Source organism: Nycticebus coucang, chromosome 4 (genome assembly GCF_027406575.1).
Source record: "Nycticebus coucang isolate mNycCou1 chromosome 4, mNycCou1.pri, whole genome shotgun sequence".
Lineage (NCBI taxonomy): Eukaryota > Metazoa > Chordata > Mammalia > Primates > Lorisidae > Nycticebus > Nycticebus coucang.
The window spans coordinates 60,939,799-60,956,878 of record NC_069783.1 but is presented as its reverse complement, the minus strand read 5'-3'; the positions used below and the strand labels follow the sequence as shown (position 1 = coordinate 60,956,878).

The 17,080-nt window shown below is 36.3% G+C and overlaps 1 protein-coding gene across 1 annotated transcript; it reads left to right on the top strand.

The window, feature by feature from the left end:
* The first annotated feature begins 2,041 nt into the window (after nt 1-2,041).
* On the top strand, nt 2,042-9,264 carry TMEM17 (transmembrane protein 17). Its single transcript, XM_053589900.1, has 4 exons — nt 2,042-2,876; nt 6,155-6,258; nt 6,419-6,532; nt 7,501-9,264. The coding sequence occupies exons 1-4, from the start codon at nt 2,777-2,779 to the stop codon at nt 7,774-7,776; spliced, it is 594 nt and encodes a 197-aa protein (XP_053445875.1). The 5' UTR covers nt 2,042-2,776; the 3' UTR covers nt 7,777-9,264.
* The last annotated feature ends 7,816 nt before the right edge of the window (nt 9,265-17,080 follow it).

The following is a 17,080-nucleotide window of genomic DNA, read 5'->3' as shown; positions in this document are numbered from 1 at the left end:
CTTACAAACCTTTAAAAAGTGCTGTGAATAGCATATATTGTAGTAGGGATTCAAAAGCTTTGATTATCCATAAACAATTTGAGGATTATAATATTACATTTCAGGTAATTTAGAGTAAGACTTTTAAAAATATGGATCCTGTTGAGGTATCATATCTGGAGATATTATACCCAAATATATAATTTATCTTTTAAATTTATCTAGATTCTTAGAAATGTCTAAGTTCCTTTTAAAGCAATAGACTAAATGACATATTCGCTTAAAAAATATTATTTCTAAACTATTTATTTATATCAAGTAGAAAGCATTTATATTTTTGTTATGCCAAGGAATAATTTAAATAACTCCCCAAATCAATTTCTCATCACATAATACATTATTACCAGATAACACTATACCTATTAAACGAGAAATAAACCATTGCATTCGTCTCTAAGTTTTTGTGAAAATAAAGGAAATAATGTAATTATACCCCAAGAAATAAATTAATTATTGGAGAATCAATTATTACTCTAAATGTCAACACTAGTATAAGAACTAAATAGTTTAGGCAGCGCCCATAGCTCAGTGGATAGGGCGCCTGCCACATACATGCACCCAGCCCGGCCAGCTAGAACAACAATGACAACTGCAACAACAAAAAAAACCCAGCCGGGTGTTGTGGGGGGCGCCAGCTACTTGGGAGGCTGAGGCAAGAGAATCGCTTAAGCCCAAGAGTTTGAGGTTGCTGTGAGCTATGTCACAACGGCACTCTACCCAGGGCGACAGCTTGAGACTCTGTCTCAAAAAAAAAAAAAAAGTAAGTAGTTTAACTTGATAGAGCTATTTATTAAGCTTGCTGGGAATGAGCCCCATAATTTAAAATACCAGTTCCATACTTCTCTCTTCAAATCCTAAGTCAGTAGTAGGTCTAGAATATGGGAAACCCTAATTATACCAATCTCTTAATTTTTAGTGAAAGTAGATCCCCTCCTGTTGTACTTCAGTATTTTACCAACATCATTGCCTATATATTGTTAGCATCAATTAGCAAAATAATATTAGGAACGTTTTTTTGAACCCTTGGGGCCATTTGTGATGTCAATAATGGCAGAACTCTTTCTAAACCATATTTCTTTCCTCTCAAATTCTCTTCTCTAACATATTTTCCCCTTTTTCTCACTTTATTTTTTAATAAGATTCTTTTCTAGCTATGAAATGAATGCTCATTACAGGAAATGTAAATAATAAATGAAGTTAAAAGGAAAAAATGCATATGATTCTACCAATTTTTTTTCTCCAGGATTCTGATGAAATAATTACAATCTGAACAAAGTGTTTCACATCGTTTTTCCATGCTTGGGACAAAAATAAATAAATGAATAAATTAATTAAATAAAATAAAAATTGTTAATTGTTAAAAAGTATACAAACAGGCAAAACTGAGAAGCGAGATGGCCAAGGGAACATCATTATTTGGAAAAGTATGGAAATAAGACAGTTTATCTCAAAAATGTCAATGATTAGTCACACAATAAATGGTTTGGATTTTTTTTTTTAAAGGCAAAACTATCATATGCTATTAGAAGTCAGGAAAGGTGGATTACACCTGCGGTGCATCTTACAAGGGTACATGTGAAACTTAGTAAATGTAGAATATAAATGTCTTAACACAATAACTTAGAAAATGCCAGGAAGGCTATGTTAACCAGTGTGATGAAAATGTGTCAAACGGTCTATAAAACCAGTGTATGGTGCCCCATGATCGCATTAATGTACACAGCTATGGTTTAATAAAAATAAATAAATAAATAAAATAAACCTGTGAAAGACAAAAAAAAAAAAAAAAGGAAAAAAGAAGTCAGGAAAGGTACTATTGGGAGTGTTAGTGACTGAAAGGGAAAAAGGAAGGGGGAGCTTCTGGGAACGCTGGTAAGGTTCTGTTTCTTGATCTGTTTGCTGGTTACAGTATATATTCCAGGCGCCCCTTTTTCTGTATGTTTATTACAGGTAGATAGGGGTTTGTTTTTAAAGTAATACACTTTATCTGAGCGAAATACAGATGTTTCAAAACTTTTTAATTACCCACAATCCCACTCTCCAGAGATAACTACTGTTAACATTTTGTATTTTTTCATTCTTATCTTTTTTGCTTGTGCATATATGGTCACTCGTCCTGTACCCCCGTATTTACACACACATTTTGCTAAATTAGGCTCGTTTGTATTTAATTTCTGCTTTTTTTTATTTTTAGTTAAGATTAATCCATACCATCAAATATTCTTTGCAGGCATTTTATAAGCTGCTGCAATGTACACCATTGAATGTATGTGCCTGTTGTATATATTTTTTAATTAAGAAACTGAATCAGTGACAGTATTACCCACGTACATCCCTGCTACAAAGGGAGCTACTGGGTCGTGAACATTCTTTAAGCTCTGGATTCCTTGTTTCCCTCCACAAAGGTTACACCGATTTACAGTACCACAGGCAAGGTGTGAGGGCTCCTCATACCGAAATCCAAGTATTGTTTGTTTTTTCCTCAAAGGATGGGGCTCAAAGCAAGACTAAGGGACCCGCGGTTTTGAACACAACTGAGGAGTCGGGCTCAGGGGGACCGTCACTCTCAGGAACGCGGGCTCCGGCTCAGGCCCTGGCCCTGCACAGCCGCCCAGCGCGCACCCGCGTCCCGCCGCGCCGCTCGCCGCCCGGTTGCCGTGGGAACCACCGAGCGCGGTTGCGGCTGCGCCTGCAGACCAGCCTGCGCCTGAGGAGCGAGAGACCCCGAGGCCCAGGCATGGAGCTGCCGGATTCAGTTCGTCAGCGGCTGGGGAATTTCAGCCGGACCGTGTTCAGAGACTCCAACCGGACCGGGCCGGAATACGATGAGTGTCCGGGTGAGTGGCCGAGAGGCCCGGAGCAGAGGCTGTGACCCGCCGTGGGCTTGGCGCCGGTTTTGCAGCATCCAAAATTTGCCCGGATCTAAAATGGCGATTTCGCCGTCAGCCAGTTCTCTACGGAGCTGGGAGCTCCGTGGAGGAGGGGACGGGCGCTGGATCTGAGGCTGAGGCCCCTCCGTCCTCCTATCGCCCGCCAGGCCTGGTCAGGTCGTGCTGCCGCCTGGCCGGCTCCCTGCAAGCTTGGCAGCAGAGGTAGTGACGATCTTTGCGCAGCGGGAGGCCTAGGCTTGCTGGGAGGAGACCCAAAAAATAAAAAGATAAAAGCTGCCTTCGTAGGGCATGCCAGGTCACGCGCTTTGCAAAGGAGAATGCTGACGATGTTGCTTTTCCTCTGCAGCGCCCGCCCTGGCATTTCTGGCTGAGATAGAGGAAACGCCTTCCCTAACCCCCAAATCCCACCTGGATAAATTATCTTTGCCTAGCAGAACAAGTACATTCTTTTGCAAGACTGTTTTCTGGCAGAAGAGAAGGAAAGAAAATTTTTTAACGAATCATTTTAAACCCGCTAACTTCAAAGTGGCATCTCCCATAGCAGGGCCTTCAACAGAATTTACCCCTTCCCTACTTTCTCCTTCCCTGTATACACGTAAAACTGCTACCCTAAATCTGGTAAGAAAATAACACGATGCTGCATTCAAATTGACAACAAGTGATAAAGCAGTTTCCTCCTCCTAAATCATGACGATTGACAGCACACTGATAACCAAACCCTTGTGGCTTTCATCACTGAACTCTGCTTAGTAGTTTCCTGTTTGGTTTTAGGGAATTTTAAAAGGGGGCAGAGACATGTAAAGTCAGTTTCTATAGTTGCATTTTGTTACCTTGATCGCTTGCTTGTCCCCCAAGTGTAGTGCTCTTTATGATACAGATGTAGCAAGAAAAACTTGAAAAAATTATGTTTTCACGTTTCTGATTCTAAGGCTGAGGCTTCATAGGCACTAAAATCTGATAATACAAGATCAGCAGACCTTTGGTTAAGTACTTTAGATTTTGTATGCCTTTATAGAGGCCACAGGCAATAGTAATTGAATAGGCATGGTTGTGTTCCAATAAAACTTTATGGACACTGAAATTTGAATTTCATATGGTTCTCCCAAGTCAGAAATATTATTTTGTTAACCATTTAAACATATAAAAAACCCTTTTTAGCTCACTGAACAAAAACAGGCAGCTGACCAGTAGTTTGACTAACCCAAGTTTGTATTGTATTTTTTAATTTAAATTCCATTTGCAAAATTCAACTTGAACTTTTGGAAAATTTAGTAAATTCATGTCTTATGCTTTTAAGATTTATTTACATGTTAACATGATTTTTCAATTGTATGATTATAAGTTTGATCTGCTGATATATGGGCATAACATATAACTTTTAATCCATGTATAATCCATGTATAAAATTTCTACCATAAAAACTTTTCTTTGCAAAATGTGACTACGGTTTCTGCTCCAAAGGTATTAACATTTTCAGTTTGCCCATTTATCGTTTTTGATCCATATTTTCTTCTTTGTGGATCTGAAGTAGGTTTGATAATTTGTACTGTAATAGCAAGTTTATATTATTACCATGTCCACAGCATTGTATGTTTGTTATGAAAAAAATCCTAAGCTAGTGATTTGTCTTCAGATTTAACAGATTTTAAGAATTCGTTCCTCTATCAGTGATAATTTAATAAATAAGTACAAACAAAAGTAGATCATTAGCCTGGACAACATAATGAGACACACCCCCTTCAACAGCCCTAAAAGAAAGGAATTAACTGAGTATGTAGCCTGTGTCTGTAGTCCCAGCTATTTGAGAGGCTGAGACAGGAGGAATTGAGCCCAGGAATTTGAGGGTATAAGTGACCTATGATCAGGCCACTGCATTCCAGTCTGGGCGCAGCCTTGGTGATAGAGGAAGACCCTGTCTCAAAAAAAAAAAAAGAAGATCGTAATCTAGTATATTCTTGGAGCTAAAGGAAACCATCTTGTTGTAAGAGACAAGATTATTTTTTATATATTAACGTTATGAAGTAACATAAAAAAATACTCAGCTGCGGATAAAAAGAAAAAATAATATTTTAAAAATCAAATTCTTAATTTAGGATCCTTCTTCCTTACATAAAAGCAGAAGGTATTTTGCAATCAACCTTAGATAAATGGATCTCATGACTCATAAGTGACTATGTTGGTGGTGTCCTTATGACAGTATGATTTCATTAATTTCATTCTTTCTACTTACGTATATTTGATATTCACTTCATGTAAAGCAAGATGCCAGGTTCTATGAGGAACTCAAATTTGGGTAGGACATGATCTGTGCTTATAGTGAGACTGTATATAAGTGGATGAGAAGAAGGAAAGGGGACTAAAAGTGGTTGAGTGCTTACTAAGTGTGTGCTAGCCATGGTGCTAGGGTGAAATACTTTATATTATCTCTAATTCTCCTGAGCAACTTGTGAGGTAGTATTAATGTTACCATTGTACAGATAAATTGAGGCTCAAAGAGGTTAAATAATTTATTTCAAGTCTGGCATCCAGGGTCATGGGGGTTTGGGGAGCTCTGGTTTACTTGAACTCTGAAGTCCACCATGATCTCTTCAATATACCAGACTGTCTCAGGCCAGGGTAGTGTGGCTTCTTACCAGCCCTTCTTATACACTGTTTAGAGTGATAAGTACCTAAATGGGGAAGAGATTTCTGCTGGGGTGGGAGGATATAATCAAGGAAGGACTGATGGAATGGGTGACATTGAATTGAACATTAAAGAATTGCTGAGATTAGGGTATACTGAAAAGAGACATACGTTTAATTATAATCTAGAGAGATTAGCTTTTGTATGAGTTTAGATTACATGTGAGTGCTTCATTTTTGGGGTGTTTTATGCATTTATTTTTATAGGCTCTTTACATAGAACTCTACAAAGGAGGCAATGGCCATTATTATCTATTCAATAGGATTTGTATTGATATTCCACATTTAATCTATACCAGTAGTGTGCAAAAAAGTCAGCAGACTATAATGGCAAAATGGTTAAGTAATGAAAAATATGAAATGTACCCCAAGTAGACAATCTTTGAACCTAATGAATGTTCTTTTCATTGTCATGATTATAAATAGGCTTAAAACTTGGAGTTTTATTGAGCCAGTATTCTAGTTACTAATTCTAAGGAACAAAAGGACATAATTGGGTAGACCAGGATTAAGAATTTATTCCTTTTCTATTTCTTCTGTAGATAATGAGATGGTCTCCAGTTTGGCATTGCAGATGTCACTTTATTTTAACACTTACTTTTTCCCACTTTGGTGGGTAAGCTGCCTTATGATGCTTCAGATGAAGGTATGTCTATGCTTTACTACTTCTTTGAGGCCTCTTCTGCCCATGCCTGACATTTTACATTGTCAAAGAAATTAAAGTTCTGAATATTTTTTTCTATTCCAGGTCAGTGTTACTATATGTGAAATTTTACCAACATGTTTTTGCTTTTTTTTTTTTATAGTATTCAGTTTTGCCTGATTACTACAAATTTATTGTGATCACGATTATCATCCTAATAACCTTAATTGAAGCCATTCGATTGTATCTGGGCTACATGGGTAACCTACAGGAAAAGGTAAACACTTCTTTTTCTCAGTGCTATACATAAATTCAGTAAGCTTTTCATGGCAAGTAAGTGGCAGTGAGGTGAAGTGGAAAGGACATAAGACTGAATTTAAGGCCTGGCTCCAGTTTTATCACTCTGTCACTGTCATCTGTTCACTTAATCTCTTGAGCCCTGGTTTCCTCATATGTAAGATAGGGAAAATAATACTTTATAAGTTTGTTATGATTAAGTGAAATGATTTATATAAAGTACCGCAGTATACTAAGCACATAAGAACTGATAGTTTTCTGTCTTCTCATCAGTCTCGATAATACTTAGTCAATTAATGGTGTCTATTTGGATCTTAAATAAGAAAAAGGGGGGGGGGATTATAGACTCATTTTCTATGCCAAGCCTAAGTTTTCTGCATCATCATGCTACTAAGCATTTAAGTTACCAGAGTGTAGGGATAATGCCTAAAGGTCCGGGTGGTTTGTTATGCCTTTCATAGTTAGGCTCCGTCTAGCCTGTCTTACTGTAGTTCTTGCTTTTTGTAATGCAGTCATTCATTCCAGCTGACATGTTGATTCCTAGTCATGCTTGTTTCATGTTTGCTTATTTACCTTTTTGCCTCTTCCTCCTTTTACCCAACTTCACAAGTCTGCATCCTTGTGACAATCTTTGAACCTACCTGCATCCTTGTGACAATCTTTGAACCTCCCCTTTCACCTACCCTAATCACTCTTATTTCTTATAGCCATTTAGTGTATACCTCTAAATGTTGCATTTAATTATTCACTAATTTGTTGTATTCTAGGATTGTTTTACATATGTTAGTTTTCTTAACTAGACTAAGTTCTCTGACCATATGATTCTCCTTTTGAATTACTAACAGAGCCTGTAATGTAGGTTCACAGTAGTAACATGTACTTGTTTATCTGTATAAACAAAAAACTATATTTTACTGATTTTATTACTTTTGATGTATGTCACTACAGGTTCCTGAATTGGCTGGATTTTGGCTTTTGAGCCTTCTATTGCAATTGCCTTTAATTCTTTTCTTGCTCTTAAATGAAGGCCTAACAAATCTGCCTCTGGAAAAAGCGATACATATCATCTTCACCATCTTCCTAACTTTCCAAGTTATTGCAGCATTTCTTACCTTGAAGAAAATGGTCAATCAGTTGGCAGTTCGTTTCCACCTCCAAGAATTTGACCGTCTGTCTGCAAACAGAGATGTGACAAGAATGAGGTCATGTATAGAAGAGATCTGATCCAGTTCTTTTTAGTGAAAAATCTGAAAGATTATTCTAGAAGACTGCAAAAGTTCGGAAAATAACAGAAGTCTAAGATGAGAACAGGTACAAAGAAAGTGTTTTGAATTGTATACTGTCCTCCCTAGATCTGAAATTTCAAGGTTACAGACAATAAGACTTTGTACAGTACCCGAAAGCAGTATATTAATCCTAAATCCTAGATGTTATCCTCCTGATGCCAAATTTCTTATATCTTTTTGTGTTGTTGACTCTTCAGGTGTGTAGAAATTTATATGTTTTGGCTCAGCATTGGTAGCACAGTGGTTACAGCGCCAGTCACATACACCGAAGATGGCAGGTTCAAACCTGGCCTGGGCCAGCTAAACAACAGTGACAACTGCAACAAAAAATAGCCAGGCATTGTGGCGGGCAACTATAGTCCCAGCTACTTGGGAGCCTGAGGCAGCAGAACCACTTAAGCCCTAGAGTTTGAGGTTGCTGTGGGCTATGGCGCCACGCCACTCTACCAAGGGCGACACCTTAAGACTCTTGTCTCAAAAAAAAAAGAAAAGAAAAGAAATTTATCTGTTTGTTGTTTACTAACTAGCTTTACTGTGATATTTGTAGTTAGGATCTGTAACGAGAAATGTGTACATTTCTTTTAAATTCGGTTAACTATTCTTTGGCTGCATATATGACCATGTTTCTTGAAGCACCTGGAAATGCTTATCAGTATTCTTATGTGTTAGATTATCTTTATAAATCAGAAAACCAAATTTTCATGTCTGCTAGGGTTAAATTCTAACCCTAATCTTAGCTGTTATACCAAGGTAAAGAAGAAGACAGGTGGATTATCATGGTATTTCGGAAAGATTTCTGTCATAAAATTGTAACTTTTGTAAAACCATGTTCAGTACTTGTGGTGGTGTGTAAAATATTTTTACAATAAATTATTAAATATTTATGTTAAAGTATTAGCAACACATCATCCTGTCTTATGTAGTTCTTTTGGGTTATGGGTTTGTTGTTTTTATTGCAGAGTTGCAAGGGAAGGAAGGAGAACAAAAAAAATATTAGGCTTCTGTATAGGGGGCACTCTAGTAGGCACATTAAGTTAGTCCTCGTGATCTCATCCACTAGATTATTGTTCATTAAAAAACTGCTTTGTACCCATTAAGTTCATGTGAGGATTGATTGGGAAATCAGAGTGCCTATCAATATATATGAAAGCTAGGACGACCAAGGGAATATTCTGAAGATCCTAAATGAACAAGTTCCCTTGTTAATAAGACAAACCTATTTAAGGAAATTTAATAAGAATAAAGTTGCTTGAGTGAACATTATCTTAAAGTGATTATTGGATTGTCTTAAGCGAAATATTATTTTTATTACAGGTTTTCTTGGGTTGTCTTAGGGGATATAATATTTTTATTACAGGTTTTCTTTTCTGTAGAGAAATACATCTTTATGAGTAATATGTTTTACTGAGGGACTGTTGTAGCTACAATAAAAATTATTCTCTCTGATTTTCTTTCTTTGCAATATATGTTCATCTTAGGGTCTCCATGTTTTGCCTTATTCTTATGCTGCTGAATTTTTTAAAGTGTCTTGAGTTCCCATTCGCTCTGGATTATACCCTACCAATTTATGCCAACATTATTATTATTTCTGTTTTTTATTATCATATGTAAAGTTCAGCCAAAGATATCTCCCCACATGCAGTGCCTGATTAATCTTTTCCCTATACCAAAGTAGTCACTAGATATACTCTAATAATTTGAAATTCAAAATAGAATTCTGTTTGAATAGTTTTCTTTGCATTTGTTTGCATTTGTTTCCCAGATAGGAAAAGATAGGTGATTCTATAAGAAAATTAAATCTACAAAAAAAGATAAATTAAGGGATGATTGAGAAAGACTTTTCTATTTCAAGATTGTTTCCAGAGTTTTAATTTAAACAGTAGAGCTTCTCGCCCATTTAAACTTTAATTTAGGATTAAGAGAGTCTATATAGCTCAGTGGCTAGGGTGCCAGCCACATAGACCAGAGCTGGCAGGTTGGAACCCAGCCCAGGCCTGCCAAATAACAATGACAATTATAACAAATAAATGGCCGGGCATTGTAGTGGGTGCCTATAGTTCCAGCTACTTGGGAGGCTGAGGCAAGAGTATCGCTTAAGCCCGAGTTTGAGGTTCCTGTGAGCTGTGACACCATGGCACTCTACGGAGGGCAACATAGTGAGACACTGTCTCAAAAAAAAAAAAAAAAAAGTAATAACTAAAATGTTAGAATCATAAAAAATTTTAAAGATCTTAAAAATTGATTTATTAAAAATTTCAGGTTAATTTTGCTATAATAAACATACTGCTAAAAATGTAGATAAAGTAAGCGTGGGAAGAAAGAAAGTAAATTGAGACCATGACCAAGTCATTTGTTTTTTATCTAAACATAAAACCATGAATTTTGTGTTACGCTAAACCAATATTTTCTAGTGGAAGTATAGTAGTTTCCCTGTGTAAGTATATGAAAATTGAGATAGAGAAGATATTTACATGTTAGCAGATTGAGGGCCTAGGCAGCCTTTCTTTTAATTTTATTTGAATATGTTTGTCCATCACTGATTCCTATAATGTTCTTCTCTCTAGGGGATTATAACACTGTGATATTTAGTTTAATTTTGAGCTTCACAAATATTTTGTTCTTTACATACATATTTATTCTTCCAGAGGCTTTTCTCATCAGAGACAAGGTAGGTGTCAGTTTGTGTAAATCAAAATGATTTTTAAAATATTGAAAATTGTTAATTTAAAATGTTTCAATACCTAGTATATATGTAAGGAGTAGTAGAGGGTTCGTAGACAAGACATGTTCCCAGTTCTTGGGGGTATGATGTAGGAAGTAAAACATTTGCACAACAATATTAAGACAAAGTAGAAAAGTGTGACATTATCAGGGAAGTGCACTGAATGAAATTTCTACTTGCTAAGTACCTGAAAAGAAAAAAAAAAAAAAACAGGCCCTTGGCTTCCAGCTCATGTCCGCCTCAATGTTCCTAGCACTTGGTATCCCAGTATTAGCACATTAGCCCTTCATGAACATCAGTCAGCATTCCCCATGCTCCACATTGTCCAAGGGAGCGAGGTGGGTATTCAGGTTAAATGCACACACATTAAATGAGCACTCCCACTTGCCTGTACAAACAAGAAGTTTATGGCTGCAAGAAGAGGCAGATAAGCAAATCACTGATAATGCCATGTGGTAGGGCACTGTAGGATTATAGAGGAAGGACATCTAAATAACATGAGGAATCTGTAAAGCCTTCCCAAAGAAAGTGACACTTGAGATTTAGAGAATGGGCGGGTGGGGGGGTATTAAGTTCAATATCAAGAGACAAGTAATAGTGACTGTGAGAACTGTTTCAGGTACTACAAGTAGTTTGGTAAAGCTGATAGAAAAGCTGCATGAGAAGAAGTGGCACAGAATAAGGTGGAGAAGCTTGGAAGGTGCCAGAAGGTCAAGGTAAAGATCTGAATATATTCTGAATCCCTAACTAGTTTAAATAGTAGAGTAACATAGACTTAGGTTTCAGAAAGATCTCTTTGAAGACAGTGAGAAAAATATATTAAAATGGTTGAGCTAGAGATAGAACAGTAGGAATGTGATGAAGTAACTTAAGAGAAAACAAACTGGCCTGAATAAAGTCAGTTCCAGTAAAATAAAATTAAAGAGAACCTAAGTTTTTAAAAATAATTTCATATTTTTAAATAGATGTTAGGAGTTTTTTTCTCATTCATCCTTTCAGAGATGACTCACGATGGTAAACACAATGACATACTCCTGTCATTCTTACTCCCTGCTTAGTTATTAGATTATCATTAGACTTAAATAGAGCTCTATCTGAAATAATCTATTATAAGTTTTTTTTTTATTGTTGGGGATTCATTGAGGGTACAATAAGCCAGGTTACACTGATTGCAATTGTTAGGTAAAGTCCCTCTTGCAATCATGTCTTGCCCCCATAAAGTGTGACACACACCAAGACCCCACCCACCTCCCTCCTTCCCTCTTTCTGTTCCCCCCCCATAACCATAATTGTCATTAATTGTCCTCATATCAAAATTGAGTACATAGAATTCATGCTTCTCCATTCTTGTGATGCTTTACTAAGAATAATGTCTTCCACGTCCATCCAGGTTAATACAAAGGATGTAAAGTCTCCATTTTTTTTTAATGGCTGAATAGTATTCCATGGTATACATATACCACAGCTTGTTAATCCATTCCTGGGTTGGTGGGCATTTAGGCTGTTTCCACATTTTGGCGATTGTAAATTGAGCTGCAATAAACAGTCTAGTACAAGTGTCCTTATGATAAAAGGATTTCTTTCCTTCTGGGTAGATGCCCAGTAATGGGATTGCAGGAGCAAATGGGAGATCTAGCTTGAGTGCTTTGAGGTTTCTCCATACTTCCTTCCAAAAAGGTTGTACTAGTTTGCAGTCCCACCAGCAGTGTAAAAGTGTGCCCTTCTCTCCACATCCACGCCAGCATCTGCAGTTTTGAGATTTTGTGATGTGGGCCATTCTCACTGGGGTTAGATGATATCTCAGGGTTGTTTTGATTTGCATTTCTCTAATATATAGAGATGATGAACATTTTTTCATGTGTTTGTTAGCCGTTCGTCTCTCGTCTTTAGAGAAAGTTCTATTCATGTCTCTTGCCCATTGATATATGGGATTGTTGGCTTTTTTCATGTGGATTAATTTGAGTTCTCGATCAAGCTTTTGTCTGATTGAAAATATGCAAATATCCTTTCCCATTGTGTAGGTTGTCTCTTTGCTTTGGTTATTGTCTCCTTAGCTGTACAGAAGCTTTTCAGTTTAATGAAGTCCCATTTGTTTATTTTTGTTGTTGTTGCAATTGCCATGGCAGTCTTCTTCATGAAGTCTTTCCCCAGGCCAATATCTTCCAGTGTTTTTCCTATGCTTTCTTGGAGGATTTTTATTGTTTCATGCCTTAAATTTAAGTCCTTTATCCATCTTGAATCAATTTTTGTGAGTGGGGAAAGGTGTGGGTCCAGTTTCGGTCTTTTACATGTAGACATCCAGTTCTCCCAACACCATTTATTGAATAGGGAGTCTTTCCCCCAAGGTATGTTCTTGTTTGGTTTATCAAAGATTAGGTGGTTGTAAAATGTTAGTTTCATTTCTTGGTTTTCAATTCGATTCCAAGTGTCTATGTCTCTGTTTTTGTGCCAGTACCATGCTGTCTTGAGCACTATGGCTTTGTAGTACAGACTAAAATCTGGTATGCTGATGCCCCCAGCTTTATTTTTGTTACAGAGAACTGCCTTAGCTATACGGGGTTTTTTCCGATTCCATACAAAATGCAGAATCATTTTTTCCAAATCTTAAAAGTACGATGTTGGTATTTTGATAGGAATGGCATTGAATAGGTAGATTGCTTTGGGAAGTATAGACATTTTAACAATGTTGATTCTTCCCATCCATGAGCATGGTATGTTCTTCCATTTGTTAATATCCTCTGCTATTTCCTTTCTGAGGATTTCATAGTTTTCTTTATAGAGGTCCTTCACCTCCTTCGTTAGGTATACTCCTAGGTATTTCATTTTCTTTGAAACTATGGTGAAGGGAGTTGTGTCCTTAATTAGCTTCTCATCTTGACTGTTATTGGTGTACACAAAGGCTACTGACTTGTGGACATTGATTTTATATCCTGAAACATTACTGTATTTTTTGATGACTTCTAGGAGTCTTGTGGTTGAGTCTTCAGGGTTCTCTAAGTATAAGATCATGTCGTCAGCAAAGAGGGAGAGTTTGACCTCCTCTGCTCCCATTTGGATTCCCTTTATTTCCTTGTCTTGCCTAATTGTATTGGCTAGAACTTCCAGCACTACGTTGAATAGTAAAGGTGACAGAGGACAACCTTGTCTGGTTCCAGTTCTAAGAGGAAAAGCTTTCAGTTTTACTCCATTCAGTAAAATAGTGGCTGTGGGTTTGTCATAGATAGCTTCCATCAGTTTTAGAAATGTGCCACCTATGCCTATACTCTTCAGTGTTCTAATTAGAAAAGGATGCTGGATTTTATCAAATGCTTTTTCTGCATCTATTGAGAGGATCATGTGATCTTTATTTTTGCCTCTGTTAATATGGTGGATAACGTTTATAGACTTGCGTATGTTAAACCAGCCTTGCATCCCTGGGATGAAGCCTACTTGATCATGATGAATGACTTTTTTGATGATAAGCTGTAATCTATTGGCTAGGATTTTTTTGAGAATTTTTGCGTCTGTATTCATGAGTGAGATTGGTCTGAAATTCTCCTTTTTGTTTGGGTCTTTTCCTGGTTTTGGTATCAGGTTGATGTTTGCTTCATAGAATGTGTTGGGGAAGATTCCTTTTTCCTCAGTTTTTTGGAATAATTTCTGCAGTACAGGAATAAGCTCTTCCTTGAAGGTTTGATAGAATTCTGGAGTGAAGCCATCTGGACCAGGGCTTTTTTTGGTTGGAAGATTTTTTATTGTTTCTTTGATCTCAATACTTGAAATTGGTCTGTTCAGGAGCTCTATTTCTTCCTGGCTGAGTCTAGGGAGAGGGTATCTATTATAAGTTTTATTAGATATACCCTATGTAAATTATTCTTTATTTGAATTATTAAGATAATAGCTTTTTAAAACTCAAAAGAAATAGAAGATTTTGAATGAAAATTATCATTATCTATCTATCATTTCACCACCTTAAAATAAGGCTGGGTGCAGTGGCTCATTTCTATAATTCTAGTGCTTTGGGAAGGTGAGGTAGAATGATCACTTGAGGCCAGGAGTTTGTGACCAGCCTGGACCAAAAAGAAAAAAAATTAGCCAGGCATGGTGGCACTTGACTATAGTCCCAGCTACTTGGTAGGCTGAGGTGAAAGGATCACTTGAGCCCAAGAGTTGCACATAGCTATGTCACACCACTGCCCTCTAACCTGGGCAACAGAGTAAGACCCTGTTGCTGAAAGCAACAATAAAAACAAACAAAAAACAAATCAGTACCAAATATCGTGTTTCTTGGAAATTTTTCCTTTGCAAGTGCTTTTTAAAAACATAGTTATGATCATAGGCACTTAAATTTTGTACCCTACTTTTGTGAAAACATTAAAAGTATTTATTCATGTTTGGCAATCCTTGATGGTTATATAATCACAACTGTCAGTCTTTAATGATTGTACATTATTTCATTAAGTGGGTGAGCCATAATTTATCTTCCATTCTTAGATACTTGTATTGTTTCCTTCTTTTGCTTTTCTATGTAACATTGTAATGAACATCTAATGCATATAGTTTTTTCCATATCTTATGATTCTTTTTAATTAATAAGCCAGATTGCCAGATTTTAAGGACTGAATTATAATATCTGCTTTCTGCCATTCACCACTCACAATTTTGAAAATAGTACAATGAAGATTTTGACCAGGACAGACTTGTAGACTTTAGTTACCTGTTTGTCTTTGTATTTCTGCATAGCTACCACAGGAACACTGAATCTCCTGAGGAAGAGAAAAAAGTCTATAAGGTATGAAAGGAGAAGTACAAAGAATTAAAAAAAAAAAAAAAGATTTTTGAATTAAGGGAAAACTGATAAGGGACAAGAAAAGGATTAGGCAAGCTGGTGTCAGTCAGTAACAGTGAGATGAGACACAATAAAAACTGGGTCATTGAGTTGGGACAGCCCTAGGACATAAAAAGACTGAAATGAAGTAAAGCTCTGGATTACTTTGTTCTTGAATATTGAATTTTTTCAGAAGCATGGAGCATGAAATATTATAGTGATAAGCCAAGATTGGAAACATAGCCAAGAAAAAGAGGTCTTTAAGGGATTGTTTAAAATGTGCTGAAGGAATAATTTGGTTTGGTCTTAAATGGCTCAAAAAGTAAAATGACATAAAGCTTTTGCATAGCAAAATAGGCATAGAGGCAGAAAATAATGGGCAAACAGAACAGTTTACCCTGTAAATTTATTAGCATAGAAAAGGTTTATCAGAAGACTTAAAATGCTGTATTTTGTAAGTGCAATTAAAACTAGTTTCTTATGAGTATATATCTTTATTTTTAAGAGACAAAATTGGTGTTTTAAGTCATTTTTTAAAAAAAAGAAGATAGTTACTAGGTCATTGTAAAAATTATTCTAAATCCCCCCCCCATCCCTCCCCCCAGCATTTAGGCATTTACAGGCCCTAGAGAAAAATGTGTTAATAAACAAGCTTAACAACAATTTTAAGTTTATTCTGGTGCTTAGACAGATTTATATCTTGCTGAAAATGAGGCTAGTGTTGGTGTGTAATCATCTTCACCAAAGTCAGGAAAGGCTAGAACTCCTGAAAACAAGATACAAACCATAGGACAGCATGGAAAATATATAAAGGGTGCCAAAAAGTGTGTACACATTTTAAGAAAGGAAAAAAACTGTATGAAAATTGTAATAATTTATATCTATCAAAAGATGAATACAATTCACGTTTAAGCACCTCTTGTAATTACAGAAATCAAACAGGACTTGAGTATTACAAATTTAACACAGTTTTTTCCTTTCTTAAAATGTATATACATTTTTTTAGCTTCCTCTGTATTTTATGAAAAACCAAAGACATTTGGAAATTTTTCTTATCAATATACTTCAGCTAAATATTTTTTCCACAGCTGAACATCCTTTTCTGAAAAAGGCTTTTTAACTCTTGTAGTAAAGTACACAATCAAAATGTATATTTTTTAGCTATTTGTCCTCCATTGTCCCATAGACCTAAGGGTTTAGCACTCAGCTACATTAAAAACGTATACCATTAAAAACAATAATCAACCAAGAATGGCCGCCTCTTTAATTTTTCAAAGGTTTAGTAGTACTATATTTGGTTGATACAGGAGTGGTATTATTGACTCATCTTTAAAGGTTTTTACTTCCTTAATCTTGAGTTATTTATACTCCAATTGAAAACATATTGGAGACACTGCTCAAAATTTTACCCTAAAAGAGAAGAATGTTTAACATTCAAGTTATATGCACATTTAATAATTATTTTATAAACACTTAATTCATTAATGCCTGGAAGTGCTAAAATGACCACAAGAAACAGAAGTTTAGCACTTTGTTTCAATAGCTTTCGTAAAAAGACCGAAAGCTTATTAGGAGTAAAAACGTTGTGCTATTTTAAAAACTACTGCTCCCCATGGTCAATACACTCCTGCTAAGGAAGGCAGGAGAGTTAGATGTTGATTGTTCAGAACTTTACAAAGCAGAGCAAAAAAGGTACGGTTTATATTTTTAGTA

What these genes read in the sequence shown, in the direction of transcription:
- TMEM17 (XM_053589900.1), top strand. Translation starts at nt 2,777, where the DNA reads ATGGAGCTGCCGGATTCAGTTCGTCAGCGGCTGGGGAATTTCAGCCGG. An exon ending in GGAATACGATGAGTGTCCGG is followed by an intron (nt 2,877 to 6,154) that starts GTGAGTGGCCGA and finishes TTTCTTCTGTAG; the next exon opens with ATAATGAGATGGTCTCCAGT. An exon ending in TGGGTAACCTACAGGAAAAG is followed by an intron (nt 6,533 to 7,500) that starts GTAAACACTTCT and finishes ATGTCACTACAG; the next exon opens with GTTCCTGAATTGGCTGGATT.